The sequence below is a fragment of the Nilaparvata lugens genome, chromosome 11, assembly GCF_014356525.2.
Source record: "Nilaparvata lugens isolate BPH chromosome 11, ASM1435652v1, whole genome shotgun sequence".
NCBI classification, from domain to species: Eukaryota; Metazoa; Arthropoda; class Insecta; order Hemiptera; family Delphacidae; genus Nilaparvata; species Nilaparvata lugens.
The window spans coordinates 20651324-20670218 of record NC_052514.1 but is presented as its reverse complement, the minus strand read 5'-3'; the positions used below and the strand labels follow the sequence as shown (position 1 = coordinate 20670218).

Here is an 18895-nt window from a genome sequence, read left to right as displayed (position 1 = left end):
TGGTGGTTAGAAATCCACCTAAAGCTGTAGGATCATCCTTAACAAAAAATCAACTACTGTTTATTTCAAGTGATAATATGCTGTGTTGTATGAATGAATATGTAATGTTGAGAGCTCTGACCTGTGAGGCTTGCCTGGCATGGGGCCGGGGTGGCGGATATCGGGGTGGCGTCTTGCTTCGGGCAATGAACGAGTCAGGCACGTCGACGGGCAACTCCCGGTGAGGCCCCCCCTGCCCCCCATCCACTGCCGCCGCCATCATCATCATCATCTTGTACTCCTCCCCCTCGCCTCCACCCTCCTCCCCCAGCACGTGGTCGCCCAGTGGTCCGCGCTTCACGTCGTCCGCATCCACCACGCGGATGCTTGAGCCGCTTCTCCTCCGCGGCCTGCAGACAAATCAAATCAAAGTTTATTATTCTCTTCAAATAGTTACATGAAGGTGTGTTGTGCCATAGAGAAAAGATAGCATAAGAAAATGGATATCTGGCCCTTACTAAGCTATTAATTTGAAAGGTGTACTTTATTAAAAAAAAAAAAACATTTTTTGTTCATAATAAATATTACTGTATAATATTATAGTATTGTCATGTTTGTAATGTGTTTAGAATCTTGAGAGAAATAAACTAATTGGACGGAATTTTTCTAAATTTTGTGGGGTGCATCTATGCTCTTGGGGGAGGGGAGAAGGGTTGTTACACAACTGGTAGAATTATTGTAGACACTTTCAATGAATGAATAATTATTAATGATGAATGTTGGTTTAGTTTGGGATAGGAACAGTTTTTTGTGATGCCTGTTCACCTCCCAAAAGTATTGTTATAGATGATTGTTTGTAGAAATGATGGCCCAGATTGGGATGCTTTATATATTTTAGATGTTTAGAACACACAAAAAAGTTTATATGTTGATATAAATATTGGGAACAAGACGAATTTTGGACAAGAGCATAAGTATTGCACCTTCCCGAAAGTATAGTTGAAACACAGATGTAAATTTTTTATTTAAATCTTTGGTTTGGACGATTAAATGAACATGGCGCTTGTTCAGCTTGGATTTTCATATCAGTCTGATTCCTATATTGGTTAAAGTGGAGTGCTGTGCTCTCATCCTACAGGTTTAATTTCCTATTTAGCAGTTGAAAAATGTTGATAATTAGCTGCCACTGGAATAAGCAAACACACGGCCTCCCTATCCGAATTTTCCCACAGGAAAGCTTCAATTTGTGAGAACAATGCAGTGGGCGTCTGTTCAACTATAGCTGCTCGTTTTTTCCAGCACATAACTAAACTCAAGTATGTGTAGGCCTACCTTGACACTCTCAAGGCAGACATAACCTTGGGAAAACACATAAACCTGAGAAGGAATTTAGCTACTGAATGAACAATGTGAAAATTTTCTAGCAGCTTGATGCCTCGAAAATGTTCATGTATTGGTATGATCATAGATTGAATTTGATAATATTTTATTCATATGTGAAAGCTGCTCTTAATAAAATTACACACGTTTCAACGTGAAACAAGTATTATAATTGGATTCTTATATAATACAATTACACATAAAATAAATGCGGATGCATATATAAAATATATGCAATAATGCGGACTGAAAGACAACAGCATTAGAAGAATCAGGAGCAAGTGTGTCAATCTTTGTGGACAATCGAGCTTCAGAATTACTCAGTACAATTATTTCTCCTTAAAAATTTAACTCATTCATAGCATTATTTGTTCAGCTTCTCCAGATCCAAGTGTTCTAAAACAAATGTAACAAAGTTAACTCTATGCTTACCGCCATATCCATGACATTATTATACTTCATATTTACATATTTATATCATATACAACGTAATTTCATTTTTCATATCCTACATGTATGTAATCATTAGCAAGAATATAGGGAAGACAAGATCTTTTACTTCCTGTTTCTCGTCCCCGGTAAAAACAGATCAAGTAAAAGAATTCAGAAATACCAACAAACTATGGGAATTGTTCTTGTGTTACCCGAGGATCCAATCTTGTGCATTACGTTTTACCACATATTCATAAATTAGGAATCATGAATCACTTCTACTTTTTCGTTCCCTTTCAAAACAAGACTTGTACGTGCAACCGAAACTTCTTTCCATTTCACTTTCATGGTCCTATCAGAGCAATTTAGCCAATAACAGCCACTCATCTCCGGGAATAATTCAGCACATTCTAGATTGCGATAATTGTCGGATGGCTGACTCGGTGATGGTGTTTGCACAAGTTACTGCTAATCGTCGCCAAACATGCGAGTGATGCCAGATTTCCCTTCCACCCCACCCCCCCCCCCCAAAACATCGAACACCTGATGTTAGTCAACAAATTAACAAGATACGAAACTAATGCTGGGTCTGGATTGTTCCCCTTGGAGTTCTGAGTGGTTAGTGGGGGGAGAGGGGCATGGAGTCGTAAATAATGAACAAGGCAATGTCAGAGTGAAAAGACGAGAGGGGCACGATAGACCTACTGTGTGGTGGGGGAACTAAGTCGTTTCAAAATTGCCCGAGGGAGAAACGGGATGAATGCGGTAGGATGTGAGTGAGTGAGTGAGTGAGGCAGCTCGAGGCTTACAGAAGCGCTCAAATCTGAAAGAAAAGTTGGCAATCATCCTCCACCGCCCCCGTCAACATCCTTGCAGCATCCCTCTAAACCGCTTAGCATACGGAGCCACCCAGCTCAGTATCATCACCAGTTGCCTGACTATCTGTACTATACTGTGTTTACTCTCCTACAGGTAATAGCCAACTGACAAACTCACACATTACATATGAGTACTAATCTCCACCATCTCGAAGAGCCGTGTGTCTAAACCATTGTCCAAGCAGGCTCCAAAATTAATGTGAATTAGTAAGTGTTTGTTGGTTACATCTATGTTGTCGTGAAACTTTAAACTCTAAAGTAACATGATAACAATGGACCACATTAACTCTTCCCTGAATTGTCCAACTAGTAGGCCTATCAATTAATTTGATATCGCTGCTTTGCTGCACAACATGTGGAAGAATAGACTAAGAATAGTATAGCTCTTGCAGTTTTCCTCAAAGAAAAATCTGTAATTTGAATCTTCATACCAATTCCAATATATTACACTTCACGCCCAGAAGTAACACTTGATTATCCTCATTCTAATTATCTGATAGACTGACTTCAACTCTTAAATGTCTTATCATTCAACATTAAAAGTATTGGAAGTCATGTTACTTCCATTGGAAGTTGGAAATCATGTGTTACATGCATTGGAAGTCAATGTGAATACATTTTTACTTTATACTAAGAATATGACTGATATGATCTCTAATTGAAGAAGTCCTCTTATTATTATTATTATTAGCGTATGGCTTTGAATGGTGGAGAGACCCAAGGGTAGTTCCACCTCGCCGTATATAGTCCAAAGTTCCCTGATGGGAAACCGGACACTTGAAGGGAAAAAATCAATAATTATCTGGAGATCATCTTTGCCCTAGGTCTGAACAGAGAAAATATAGCGTAAGCACTTCATATTTATACCTTAGGGCTGAACATAGAGAAAAGATAGGCTTGCGATATCTTCTCTTCATCGTATAAATAATCAATGCTGCTATATCACAACGTTTAGGCACAAAACTCTTTGACCATCGTTACATTCTAGCTCGAATTAGAACACTGCCATGTTACTCAATAGAATGCGGAAAATTCAGAGAATTAAGAAAATGTCAAAAAAGACTAAAATTTCTAGAGTGGAATTGTAGAAGTGTCCATCATGTTGAGGAAGAACGCATGAGTCATGAGTGTGACCGAATTTTACGCCCTGACTTGACTCGTCATGGGAATTGCTTTTCTCATTAGATACCGGTGCAGGTCCTTTTGATTGGAAAGAATAGATCTACTTCATGTGTTAAAAGATAGACCTCAACCCGTTATTATTCTGTGCTACTCCACATACCATAATGTATAAAAAGATTTGTGCTTTTAGAGTTCATGAATGGATGATCCAAGAAACACAAGGACTTATCCTCTTAATAAGAACAAATCTCAATACAATGCAACATATTACAGCCTATATTATTCCAATGATAAGCTCAGAATCAATTTACTACAAGAATGGCAAACTATAATAACGCTTTAGGCGAGAATAAAAAAAATTAAATAAGATCCAATAAATTATCAAACTCTTTTTCTCAAAAAGGAGATTCCTTGATTGCTAAATTTAACAATGTTCGTGAAGGAATTAACAGTAATTACGCATGTTTAGATATTAAATATTTATACAGTCTTTTACCCCAGCAAAGATTGAGTGCTTACGTTGTGCTCCATCCTTGGGTAAAAAATATAGCTTATTAGCCAGAAATCTATTAGTTTTTATATAAATCTACTATGTCATGATTATTTAATACCTAATATCTAATACCTATAATCAAACAAGGTATGTATTTTTCTGATAATTCTGATTTAATACCTTCAATCATTATTGAAGGTATCAAATTATTGAAATAAATTGAAGATTTATCAAGCAAGAATTCCTAATTATTTAAACTGTATTTTATGCTACTATTTATGACAGCTGATTGAGGAATTATAACTATAATAATAATTTCATTCTTGAAAAACAACAAAAATATTGAAAATGAAATTTGTATTATACTCAAAACTAACAATCCTAGTTCAGTCTAGACATGAACCATCAAGAAAACAGTATAGTTTACAACACTATCTCTCACTACTTTCTACTGCTACAAATACCTGAATACTTCATGTTACACGACAACAGCCCCTACAAATAAAAATCATTGCTGAATAGCTGTCTTAGATTGCAGCTTGCAATTAGTTGTCGTTCATGTCATAAACTATCCATAGAACAACTACAGCAATATAACTAGAGTATCAACAAGATATCAGCAACAAGAATCAAGTCTTGCCGTTCACAACCTAATAAAATTCAGTTTCCCAACCCATATCTAAGACTGTATAGGATTAACGACGGTGACACAGAGGTTTATCAACGGTCTCATTGTTCGAGTACACCATTCCACCTCACAATAACTCCTATCCTCATGAATAACCTCACCGAGCATTCCTCAACGGCACAATAGAGGGCGGGCTACGATTTCGTCACAATCGGATCAAAACACAATAGTCATTTATTATAATAATAGATTCCGATCTCAGGAAATCATAGACGACTTATTATTCTGGTTTCGTGTAATAATGTATTCCGTAGCACACCCTAAAGGGTGGTGGGGTGGTTGGTGGGAGGGGAAACGGAAGAAGGGACTTGAAACGTTGCATGACACGTGGTACGCGGCTATGAATAGAACTTTGTCTAGAGTGCTTGCTGCTCAAGAAAGTGTGCCAGAAACACACCGCAACGCAATTAGACAATATTTCATTCATATTATGTTTACAATGTTGTTGTTACTAGACTGCTTGGAGTAACAGTAGATGACTTCTGATTCATAATTCGTTGTTAGATGAATTAACTAACATTGAAAGACTCATCCTCTTCTAAATGGAAGTGAAGTAGACGTTGGCTAGATGTTTCATCATGATTTAGAGTAAATTCTCCAACATTTATTCAGGGGTGCCCCTCAAGCCCATGAACACACCTCATTGAATTTTTGGAAAAAGCTTCTAAGCTCCCCCCCCCCACCATAGTAACAGAAGACAAGTCTCTCAGCTCAGATTCAATCATCGATACCCGTGTTTGCGTGGCATGAAAATTATGGGAAAAAATTCAGGTATTCTTTGAAAATATGCAAGTGACCTATTTAAATAGCCATTCCATATTGTATTCTCATTAAGGCGTAGTCTACTGAATGTTCATCCTGTATTTTGTATCGTATTATGTGTGGCACCATTGTCACATCTCATTATCAAATTTATTATGGATCTCATATAAGATGTTGAATAAATGGGAGGATCAAATCTATATACAAGGGAGATATCACTGGATACCATAGACTATAATAAGCTGGATATGGCCAGGACATATTATGTCAAACTGGAAATGGAATAGAAGTAATGATTGGCAGCAATAGGTGATCATCCGGTACGAGGTCTGTCCTTGATCGCTTTGTTGGGATGCGACGATGCTGTCCAATGGCAAATGGACCATCACTAATTCCTGCACTGAATCGGTTCAGTTGAATTAGATACTGACTGTACCACCGACTGACTACTGACTCCAAATCAGTACTGACTCTCTACCGGCTTCCCTCCCATGACGCCTGCTGTTTTGGCCTCAAAATGAATTGGATTGGAATGCGAGGAGCAATATCAGTGGCTATAACTTATGTGAAGAAATAATTTTAGTGAATATCACTCTGTGTAGGATTACATTTTTGCTCCATTCCTAATACTGTAATTAAGACAGCATGACCACAGGCTATAATTATCATCAATCCAAATTTCAGCATCGAAATTCTTGAATGGTTAGTAATCATGTCAAGTCGAGATTTTGTGATACTTCTAAAGAAATTTTGTGGCTAATTATGTAACCTCCACTAAATTATGTGATTCTGTTTCCACATTTATGAAACATGTGATGAATGAACTAAGGATACTGCAGAGCCTCTAAATATGCAACAATGTCTATGATACTTTGATTGAAAAATGTTACACATTTCGTTACATTATTACATAATTTTTCGATACAAATCATTACATAAAGGTGTTCGTGCTCATAAAGGAGCACTACGTATACACATAGTTCACACATAGTTCACGTATACACATAGTAACACATAGTTCATTTTGAAAGTTGATTTTTACGAAAAATTTCCAAAAACTAAATCAAAGCAAAAAAAGAAAAGTATTTAATATAGTAGCAAAATTTCACATTAATTCCATTCCCTCAACCCTTAGATTTGCAAATATTTAAATCTCCTTCTGCATTTTTCAACCCTCTCCTACTTGAGCTTTACTCAACTCTCTCCTCTTTCACCTTTTCTCATCATCCTTGAAAAGTATGATTTGTTCAACTTGGCATTATGTAAAGGATGGAATACATCTGACTTCATTGGGAGACTGCACACTTCATGAAATGATTACAGCCTGCAATGCTGAACTTTGGACTCTGATGTCGATGTACGTTCTTGCATTATTCAACTAGAAAGATTCATTTTATTTTTGCCAGTGGAAAGGTTGCACAACATCAATACATATACAAATATTATTGGCTTTCAAAATCAGCTAGAGAAACAATTTTTGGGTAATCCTGATGGTTCTTCTCCAATCATCAATCTGATATTGTGCTTGTGTGAATAAATTGAATATTGCAAGTCACATCTGCCAAACTCTTAATTGTTTACAAACAAATATTATTTGATAGCCAACTACTTTTTTATTACTAATGACTCATGATTATCGTTCATTTCTTCGATAGTTTGTATTCGTCATGAGCCTACTAGCAGAAGTACAAATAGAAAAAGGATATGAGGAAACGTGAACAAGCGTCTGAGAAGATCCGAATGCATACCAATCAGGATTGATTACTATTCTCATCCAGGAAATCAATACAATCAACAGAGCCCTCAGTAATTAAATAATTATTACGATCGCATCCTTTACAACGAAGGCCAAACATCTAATAATTCTATATCACGTGGTCTGGTCTTTTCGATCACCGGATGATGTATGTATATGCTGTACAACCAATCTCATATTAGGGTCTCTATCTAGTTCTATTTCTCTCTGTCTTTCCCATTCACATCCTCTTCACTGCTATTTTCTTACCGCGAACATGGTGCGTGTGTGGAATAGAAGGTATGCAAGTGAGGAATAAAGAAAGGAAGTCCTTACATGGCCTGTTAGATGCAGCCAAATGATTAGGCCAACAACGCAATTCAACATCCTAAACCAACAAGCGTAGCTACAAAGAAGGCATAGCAGGGAAGCACATGCTTTATGAGGCTCAAGCAACACTGATAATGTATGGTTGGGCGGTTGGAGCGAGGTGCTTTTCATAGCAAATAAGAAGTTTCAAACTTTTTGTAAGGAAAAAGAAACAAAATAATTATTTTATAAAACAATTGGGAAAGGAAAAGTTGAGGAAATAATCGTTAACTTGATTGGAGTGCTCGAGAAATATGAAATACATATATGAGTTCGAAGTTTGGTAGGACAAGGTGAACATTGAACAATAATACATCATCAAGATTCACCATGAAATATTATAACATTATTTAATATGATTTAGATAATGATATGCCATCGAATAAGTTGTAAAGTGGTTGAGGTAAACATTTTATCAAGTAAGTTGAGGAAAGCTTATTGATAATGAAATGATGTGGAATAATTAATTTCAAGGTTCTTCCTGCTCAAGAGAGTTGTAGTCATGAAATTTCAACCCTCTCAATCTCAGTATTATGAATGTTCTATTAGTAATAATGTATCAAATACCATGTACTGAAAGATAGATTTTGTCGCCTTATTATGGATCAATAGATGCTTCATATCATAATATTCAATTCGATTACCCTTTGAAAAAGATTTTTAACTTTTGTAACTGAGATATCACTTTTCAAATTCCTCAGTGTCAAGAATCTGACCGAGAAAGTTTTGATAAAAAACGAGAAAGCCGATCTTGGAAAAGTGTAAAGTTTAAAGGTTGCCACTTGTAAAACTCAAGAGAAACCCCAGATCTCTCTCGTCAGATAAATTCCATTACAATCAACTGGAAGCGTTAAATGATAGCAAAGTGGTTCAGAGGCAATCTAGATCCGAAACAAGCTTAAGAAAAGTCGTTCTCACTAATCTAGTCTTCCAGGTTCTCACGAACCTCCGTAATAGAAAATCGAGACCTACTAAAAACCAGTATTTCGTATCTATGAATATTGCGTGTTTAATAATTATTTTAACAGTATTGTAGGTAAAATATTTTTCAAATAGAGCCGTTATAGTACACATTCCATTCATCAATGAAAACACATAAATCCAGTTTAGAGTTTAGTTCTCATCAACAACAGCATATCATGTATTTATGACTCATCACTCTGGCATTCTATATTTTGCAATATTGAAAAAGAAAAATCAAGAAATGACGGACAGCTTTTGAATAATGTAGTTTTGCAAGTGCTGTATCACAAGGCTTGGACGCGAGCTGTGAGAATGATTGCGAATTTCAAGGTCGAACGAACTCTGCTGCAGGCTTCTGTGTAATAAAAGGATGGGGCGAGTCTTCTTTAGCAAATGACCTATTAACTTATACCAGTTACCCAATTGACAGCTGATTCAGCGCAGGCCTAGTTTTGAAGCTTGGACTCCATGATTAAGTTGGTCTATTAGTGATAGAGTAATTTTTCACTTTGTCAACTTTTCAATTAAAACTATTTTCTATAGTTTTATTGCAATTGATACTTCATATTTCACTCAAGCGAGGTAATAGTTTAAAAAAAGGCAAAAAATCATAGATTCCAGTCATATATTCAATCACTGAAAGACAAGATAAATCCGTGGTTGGACAATATCTAATGTTTTTTTAGTATCATGGATCTATTCAGTATCTACCTCAATATCTTCTTCACAACTTCAGAAAGTCAATTTTCTTGTTTCTATTTCAAGTAGTACCTTATAAACTACTAATTGACTTCAGAATGTCAATTTTCTTGTTTTTATTTTAAATACTAATAATTTGAAGGGATTTATAGTTTTTGATTGTATTATATTGTGATTTGATTCCTTGTATTTGTATTGAATAAGATTGATATATGTGCAAATTTAACTCAATCATAAGAATAGATTCCATTCAAATATTCACTTTTCAGGGCTACTACAATATTATTGAAATCAAATAAAATTTTCAAACCACGTATTATATTTTAATAAAATATTTAAATATTATTATTTATTTGTAATTATTGACTTTATTATATTAGTCCAAAATTTTGAATTTCACTTGAAAAAGACTCTAAAGAAACATGTTGTTAATTGAAAAAGGGAACTTGATGATTTATATTTCATTTATATTCAAATAATAATATAATAATTGTAATTGATTGAATTCATAGTTTATTGTTACTCATTTCTAGTTTGAGTGGAGCGAAACTAAATCCTGACTCATTTTTTCATAATTCCTAGCAGAAGTCACAGAGCTGAGATAGCTATTAAAAACACGTGTCACAGGCTTTCCAAAACCTGTCAGAAATATTTATCATTTTACAAGCTCCAGGCACATATAAACAGCGAATGACATAAAAAAATCTAGATCCAATTTTAATAATTGGGGAGACAATTACGCTTATCAAATTACCAGTGGCAATCATACTGGAGTTAAATGAATGATACAATCAGTCAAAACATATTTGTGATAAAACTGTACCACAAAAGAATCGAATTGATTATTTCCTATAGAGAAACTACTGATTGAAAACCACAGGAACCAGATATATCTGAAATAATAAAGATGTCATGTACCAGCAAGGAACAAAGCACTTCACTATTACAATACCTTACAATCAGCTGATTGAAAATGAACTGACTGACGCGGAAGAGTGGCCAATTCAGTCACGCCTGTCTGCATCATTTGAAACGAAGCAAATGTGTTTGCAGTGCTTAAAACTCTAAACAATTCACTCGCAATCAGTTTTAGCAAAAACTGACTACAAATGATTAGAGCTTATCTTTAAAACAGAAATGATGCGGATAGAGACCGAACACTGGACATGTTCCAAGTTGCATTCAACGCAATGCAGAGCAATTCAATTGAAATCAACATTGTTTTAGCTTTGATGCAGACCTAGTAATCTGATTTATTCCTCTTTGTCCCACCCATCCTTGTACTACATTCATTTAATTACCGTAGTAAAGGATTCATCAAGTGTTGATTTTAAATTTGACAACATAACTCTTTAAATACTAGTATGAGAATTACGATTGAGAAGAGAGCAAATTGAGAACAGAGCAGAGGAGATGAAGAAATGATCAGCCTTGAGGAAATTTAGAAAGGTTTTGTATGAAAATTAGTTTATAAAATTGTACTTGAAATTCTCTAAATTAAATGTAATAAGAAGTAAAGGTAAATGATGAGCTATACTAACAAAGATTGCTGGTACATGAGAGTGTAATTTCAAGCGAATTCCACAATGGATAAGAATAATGTTATAACAGATATTGATCATAGTTTCTTTTCTGAGATAATTTATTCAGTTCAGTGACATAAGAAATAGTTGATAATGATGATGGTGGAGGAGTAAGAGAAAGAAAAGGAGGAGGAGGAGGAGGAGGAGGAGGACGAGGAAGAGGAGGAGGAAGAGGAGGAGGAAGAGGAGGAGGAAGACGAGGAGGAGGAGGAGGAGGAGGAGGAGAAGAAGTAGAAGGGAGAGGAGATGAATGAGAAAAAGTATTAATAGTGGATAAGAAACAGAAGAGAAATTAATGAAAAAACAAGGAATGGAGATTTAGGAGGAAAAAGAGGAGATCAATGAGAAGGAAGAGAAGAAAAATAATGAAGATAAACGCAATGAGAGACAACCAGGAAATAGTTAAATAATTTGGTTGTTGTACAATCCATTTAAAGCCATTATCGCAATTTAAGTGCAAAGATTACAACTTGCAAGATAGATTTATCCTGCACATGCTTTAATTGCAAAATTCTATGGAAACTGACGTAACATGTGCCCTCCAAACTCTACCATAAAAAAAATTATTATTTTAGCTCATACTGAACTACTTGACTCTTGAATGGACTTGCTCGAATGGATACGGACAATACTGAATTTAACATGGGCTCAAAGTAATTTCCTCATTTTCAAATGCCAGCTGTACCGAATTCAAAGGTATAAACTTAAACGCTGAAAAAGTTCTGACTCATCCCAATCATTTCAGTGTATAACAAAATTCAGTTTCGTTCAGCATTCCTTGTTTTTATTGACTATAAAATACTGGTTCATATATTTTAGTTGAACGCTGGTGTCATTCTATGTTTTTAACTCCATTCCTTGGTTATTCATAAAAATATACGAATGTGATTGCCTCATTGCTTCATTGTGGTGAGCTCAGAATACGAAAGGAGTGAACGATTTGCTCGAGGAATTTATGGCCTGGCAAGTGGCAAACACCATCTACCATGGAGTCATCATGAATCATGATCGTCACAGAATGGAGTCATTGAGGTTTCAACATTACTTCCCACTCCAATGACTGAATAAAAACATCAAGGACCAACCAATCAAATGATTTTGATCGTGAGAAATTATTTGATATGGATATTATTTTTAAATGGTGATTTATTATTATTGGAATGAGACGACTTAATAGCCAAAAAGAGCAGAAATATTTTGTACTCCAGTTTGAGAAGTGACTGCATGAGGCCAGCTTCATAACTACAGAACACCCTAATTTAGTAGGTCGATTTATCTCTCATCATCCCTTTCAAGCCTAGGTTTCAAGGAAATGTATTGTTTTTCAGCAGAAAAACAAATATTAAAAAGATGAATTTCACTATTTCATAAATAAACAAACTTCGCCATCTTGTATTTATAATTGTTAAATCTCAATAACCCACCACAATCTACAAACTCTCCTACTATCCAATCACTGAGAACCATAGCACATTCTTCCCTTCAATCTCAATTAATACTTCTTTCACCCACAAAAAATCCTTAGAACATTCCTCCCCCTTCAATCTCAATTAATGCCTACTATTTTCTGTCACAAACCTATCACAGAATCCAACAATTACCATTGCATTCCCATCAATTCTAGCACCACTTAATGAAAAGCATACCGATAAATAGCTGGCAACTTGACTCCTGAGGAATTCTATGCATTGTGAATATTTGCCCTGTTGTCGGCATTTAACGTGGGTGGCAGTCAAGCAGTAGAATGCAACTGGCCAAGCTGTTTGTATTTGCAACGACGCGGAATGTCAAGAACCGCATTGGCTTGTGTTGCGGCTGTCATGCAAAGGATTTGTTATTCGCGCGCGCGCACATTCGCATACGTATGCTAACCTGTGATGAGGGTATGTTCAGAAGAGAGGTGGGGAAGCATCTATGGGGTAGAGGGACCAAGACATTGCAGCTGACTCACCACACTGGTGAGCGAATATATTGTTGGTGGTGACTGAAAAGTTATAGATGTGTTGAAACTTTCCGCTGTATACAGTGAACACTCTATACTATAGTAAGTATAGAATTCAGAGACTGTATAGTATGAATCACATGCATTCCGAGCTGCCAACAGTGGAATAGAGAGTCCCAGATTCTAGGAACCGAGAGAAACGCACTGAATTTCCTACTGCTAAACTAGAAAATGCCAGGCACCCTTCCGAGAATGGGATGACTGGATACCAGGTAACTGAGTAGTGAGTACGTTCACCCAAAATAGTTGTGTGTTTCCATTTGAGTCTGTACTCCAAGACTATTTGCTAAGTTTAATCTGGTCGATTTGCGATATTTCAATAGAGATTATGGGACGTCTCTTGAGAAAATTATTCGTTATAATCTACCAAATAAGTGGTTGACCCACAGAGTATAGAATGTCATTCTAATTTGCATTCTATAATCTCTGGGTTGACCAGAAGTTGAGCAAACACATAGTAACACTTTCTAATAGAACTCTGAGGTTCCACACATAAGTTGATATTGTTTGAGAAAATATTATAAAACACCTTTCATCTATCAAATGGGCGAATAATAGAAAATATATAAAAATATAGTAACTTGCTTTGTTTCAGCTTTCAAAAATCAGATGTTAGCAAACACTGACACTTCATGATTGAAATTCGAGTCTGTAGAATCAGTTTAAAGTAGTCAAACGATTGTAATATTTGAGATTACAATAATATATTCATAAATCGATTCGTAATTACTTTAGCTAGGCCTATGAAGGAATAATAATGAAAACTGTTCTATCAACATCAGAAAACCAAATCTTTCGATAATCATGGAACAAATATGCATTTTCTTCTGAGGATTCCAAGTTGGACTCCTTGTTTAGAATTTTCCTTTGTACAATAAATTGTTCTTCTAAAATGATTGATGAAGACAAAACTCTTACATGTTCTCACTTTTTGGGTGATATGTATCTAATAAAAAGCAGCATTATAGTAGCAATAGTGAAGCGGTAATTATTATTAACAGTTTCAAAGAAAACCATAAACTGAATGTCAGAACCAACGATTAAAATCCGAGGTTTCAATTCAGTTACTCCGAAATGAACATCATTAAAGAATAATACACAGAATATCCGTATCATGAAACTGATTGATCTCCCTAAGCGTATAATGCTTTATAAGCTGTCATACATTGTGTGGTTTCCATCCTCATTAGCTGGGTTAAATGACCAACTCAATTTGTAAGTTTCAAGTTGAAGGACAATGAAAAATGGATTTGAACCTTAATAGCAGGGAATTTAATGACATGAATAATTTCTGTAAAGGGAGCAAACCGTCCCAGGTCAATTAAGAGGTTAATTATTATTAATGTAATGTAGGTCGCAGCACAGAAAATATTTATCAATGCCACGAGAAATTTTAGAGCAGATTATATTGTAGAGAATTCATTCCCCAAAAATATAAATATAATATGTTCGAAGATAATTTTTATAATGAGTCAAATGCCAACAATATAAAGTCCAGCGCTTCCAAAGTTTAGAAAAATAAATTTTCCCACTAGAAAGAACAATCCCTCTCCCTACATTTTGTCAGTAAAACCTTTTTTGCTTTGAGCAGTTGCCTAGTAAGTTAGCCCAGGCTGGGCCTAGTAAGAAATATAGTCAGGATATTGACAATGAATAAACTGTTTATTATATTTCAGCATAAATATTAGTACCATCATATCGACAATATTAAAATAAATTTAGCTGTATAGTGAGTTTTATTATATATCTGTGCCGAACTTACAAAAGATACATTCCGTACATCAGTGAATATATTTCAGTAGATTTCCATTTTATAAAGACTTGATTGAATGAATGAAAACTGTGTTACGCGGTTGGGGAGGAGTGTTTGGATACCAAGAATCGTGAGAATAGATCAGAAAAAAGTGAGCAGGACTGACATCACAATACAATTCAGTAGGAAAAATTTCCTTCAGCCATCCAAGACATTTCAGCTGGATGTTGAGTCGACACTGGAGCAGAGCTATAAAGACGTTGGTTGAATATTATGGAACTATGTATATGTTTAGTTCTATGCTATATACTTGCCTTGTGAGCATTATTGTGTATGGATGCGTAGGAAAGACCAGAGAGAGAGAAACAAGAAAAAAGGGAAGGAAGAGGGATTGAATGGATGTGAGAGGAAGAAGAAACAGACACAAGAATGGAATACTACAGATTAGTGGGAGAGGGAGTGAGAAAAAGCATTCCAGATAGAGAAAAGAGAGAGAGAGATGTATGAAAAGAATACAAGAGAAATGAACAAAGATGAATGTAAGGTGGATGAACAGCATGATCCAAATGTACAGGATGAATGTCAGAGAGCAATGAATTCAGTTTGTACGTGTAAGAGAAAGAAAGATAAAACGCGAGAGGGTGTAAGAGTGCATAGCATTCACTTTGTGTTAGAGAAAGAGGGGATATACATAATAAACTGAATGAATGAGAAAGAAAAGGGACTGCATTTGTGTGAGAGAGATAATAAGAACCCGAAAATCAGTAGAAGGTCTTCAACCACGTGAGGATAACAAAGGAAAGGAACAACCTGACGTTTCGAGGAAACCATCCTATCCTCGGACAGGCTTGGCTGTATCATCATCTACCTGTGTCTGTCAGATTCACGTCCTATTGTCAGCATTGGTTGGATGGGAAGCATTTACGTTATTTTAAATGAATGCTGATAGTTTGTTGTGAATGTCAGGTAGGCCTTCCAATATCAGAGACAAAGGCTGTAGAGCCGGAGCAGGGCGTCATATGGTTAACGGGAGATGTCATCAGGTTATTATGGGGAGATTCCTCGCTCGTATTTCAGGAGAATCAACACTCAACACTCATTGCGTGTATAAAACTGGTAGGGAAAAGTTCTGCTTCATCAGACCTATATATAATTTAATGAGGATATATATTCGTGTGCTTGATTGACTTGACTATACTGTATACTAAGTGAAGCTTGGAAGAAACCGTTGATGCAAATTGATTGTCTGAAAATATAGCTAGTAAATTGAAATCAAATTGAAAATGAAGAACTCGGATGCATGAGAAAAACATGAGATCATTTACATTAGATATATTCATCGGAGAGTTATTTTTTTCCAGACCAGAACAAAGACTCAGACTGTTTGTGGTCTGGTCTGGAAGTGTGCAGGCGGCTTAAATGGATCTTTCACATTCATTCTTATGTAAAATTTTATTTCAACAATAAGAGAAGACATTTCACACATAATAACTTCGACAACTTCAAAAAATAGATCACTTAATCATTAGAAAAATCATTATGTATCACAAACACAAATCATTAGTAATATAATTGGCTAAATGTATAATAATTGTAAATGGCTCATTCATTAGAATTAAACCGCAATCAAAGATCATTAGATATTGTCTAGTTGTCCGAGATGACAAAGAGTAGTTCTATATAAACAAAGATGTTTGATGTTGAACTGTGTTTTGAATGTTGGTATCATGCATTAATAAATCCTGGGGTTTGAAGCCAACATACATTTTTTCACAGGCACTTGGAGAAACTAATAATTTGTTAAATTCGAAAAATCATTTCTGAAATATGTGGATGTTGGAACAGGGCTTCATTGTAATAGTAATACTATTTCATTCATATTACAATGAGTAATCAAGATGCTTTTTGAAATGTGATTCATGACGAATTGGGTATTATTTAAAAACTATACATTGATTTAGATTGTAATGAATCTAACTATGATGTTAACTTGGAACGTTGATTCAGGAAAACTTAATTCAAGCTAAATGTGAATGAATAATAATTATTTCTGACTACACCAGCTATTACACTATTATTACTCATCACTTGACAATTCAATGCTGGAATAATCTTCAATTATTACGATCATTTAAACTCAAAAGTGGTATGTAATTAAGCTTGTCAACGTTCTCTTGAGTGATTTACGCAAGAATTTGAATTTTCGAAGTCTACAGTTCATTGTTGTCATCTATGAAATATGTTGTTCAATGTATAGCTCCACTGATTGAACAAGTATTAATGTATTATACGGTAGGCTACTTGATCTATGATCTATATCAGTTGGGAAAAGTAACTACCAAGCATTCGCAGAAACAATTCTAAAAAAAACACATTTTCAAAATAAGCGTTAGAAATAACGTTTATGGAGAGTTATGGACAGTTGCAAACCTCACAACAGAATCAAGTAAGCTAAATGCCAATGAATTAGTGGATATTCTATCCAATGAGAACTTCAACTAATTGTAAATAACACTTTCAAGATTGTTAATGCAATGTATCATTTTATTATGTAGGATAATTAAACAAAAATAATCATACATTCTTAAACTTCTCACAATCTAATCTATTTCCCTTGGTAGATGGATAATGAAAATTTATTCCTGGAATGTTATTATAAGGGGCTGCTGAGAAGTTGTTTCCCCATCTCTTAAATGACTTGAAAATTTATGTTGGAAAGAGACTCGAGAGTAGAATAAGTTATACGAAGTAACTCATCACTTTAAATTTGAATTTAAATACGCTTTGCATTTGATACGAAACTTTATATTTCACCTGTGATATATGATTAGGCCTATTGTAAATTCTGAAGAAAAAAAGGAATATCAATAAGGAACAATAGTTTTGTTTGAGAAACTCACCAGTAATTCTTGAGCAGCCGCATACTTTTGATAAACAAACTTTCAATTGGGAAGCACTATCATGAATACAAAAATATATGGAACACTCTCGACTTCAGATAACAAAGCACTTATTGGCAGGCAATTAACATCTCATATTAGACCTGAAACTATTTGAAAGGTGAACGCACTATGGACATATTATTTCCACACCGGTGAAGGAGTATTTTATCAAATCACAACGATTAATGCTTTTGGAAACCTGAGCTCATCAATTTTCAGGATACACTTCACAGATGACACATTCTTTGCAGGTGAAGATAAAAATTCACTACACTTGAAACACTAATGTGATTGTTTACCAAATTTGAAACTGCCAAACACCTCAACTTTTGAACATCCGGTAAAAAAAATAACCAAACTTCAGACACCAAAAGATGACAAATACTCATTCGAGATTGCTTTCTACAATGTAACAAAATGTACATCCAGAAGATTCCCTTTTTATGAGCAGCAACATCACATATAATTATGAATCAACACACATGGAATTGAACACTGTGATCCTTTTTATCAGTGAAATAGTGATAAGGCGACATTCACAGCATTGTAAGCTGCAACACAATCACAGAGTCACAAATAAATAGGGAAAAGTGAATTATGTAAACGAAAATTTCGAGGTTAAGTGCTTGTTTTTGGTGGATGTACCGTTACATTTTCACTGAATTTGGGGTTGATTTTCGATGATAAGTCACAAATTACACTCATTGGAAATGCTACACTGGATATGCGAGTATTTTTTAGGATAGGCAAAGTTCATATCGAATAAAAACCGAAACAACGATCCCTACAAATTAGATTAGACGCGGAAGACTCGACCGAGAACTGAGTCCAACACAAGTTTTCACATCAACGATGCCGGTTACTGACTTGGCTTTGGCTGTGGTATCGTAGTAAACGTTCCTTCCACCTTCCACCACTACAAAAGCTCACCTATACGAGCAGCGCCCTCATTCGGCTGCTAGAGGAACCAACTACTACACCTGTCCGGCTTTGGAGTTGGAAAGAGATAAGGAAAGTGAAGAGAAAAAGATAACGTGAGGGAGTGAGGGGGAGGAACAGAAAGCGAAATTTTGTGTGAGAGAGAAGGTGAACGTAATCTTCCACTAGCCACCCCC

At 35.4% G+C, this 18895-nt stretch overlaps 1 protein-coding gene across 2 annotated transcripts in view; it reads right to left on the bottom strand.

Annotated features, from left to right (window-relative positions):
• The window catches only part of LOC111062267 (MAGUK p55 subfamily member 5), a 67744-nt gene extending 49084 nt beyond the window's left edge, over positions 1-18660 (bottom strand). Inside the window, exons 1-2 of one of the 2 annotated variants that reach the window (XM_039437825.1) lie at positions 17739-18660; positions 122-389 (exon numbers count right to left, since the gene is read on the bottom strand). In XM_039437825.1, the coding sequence (XP_039293759.1) occupies positions 122-389; positions 17739-17761 (291 nt within the window). In that variant the 5' untranslated portion in view covers positions 17762-18660. The remainder of the gene's footprint in view (positions 1-121; positions 390-17738) is intronic. The other variant, XM_039437826.1, reaches the window with a different exon arrangement.
• Positions 18661-18895: the final 235 nt, after the last annotated feature.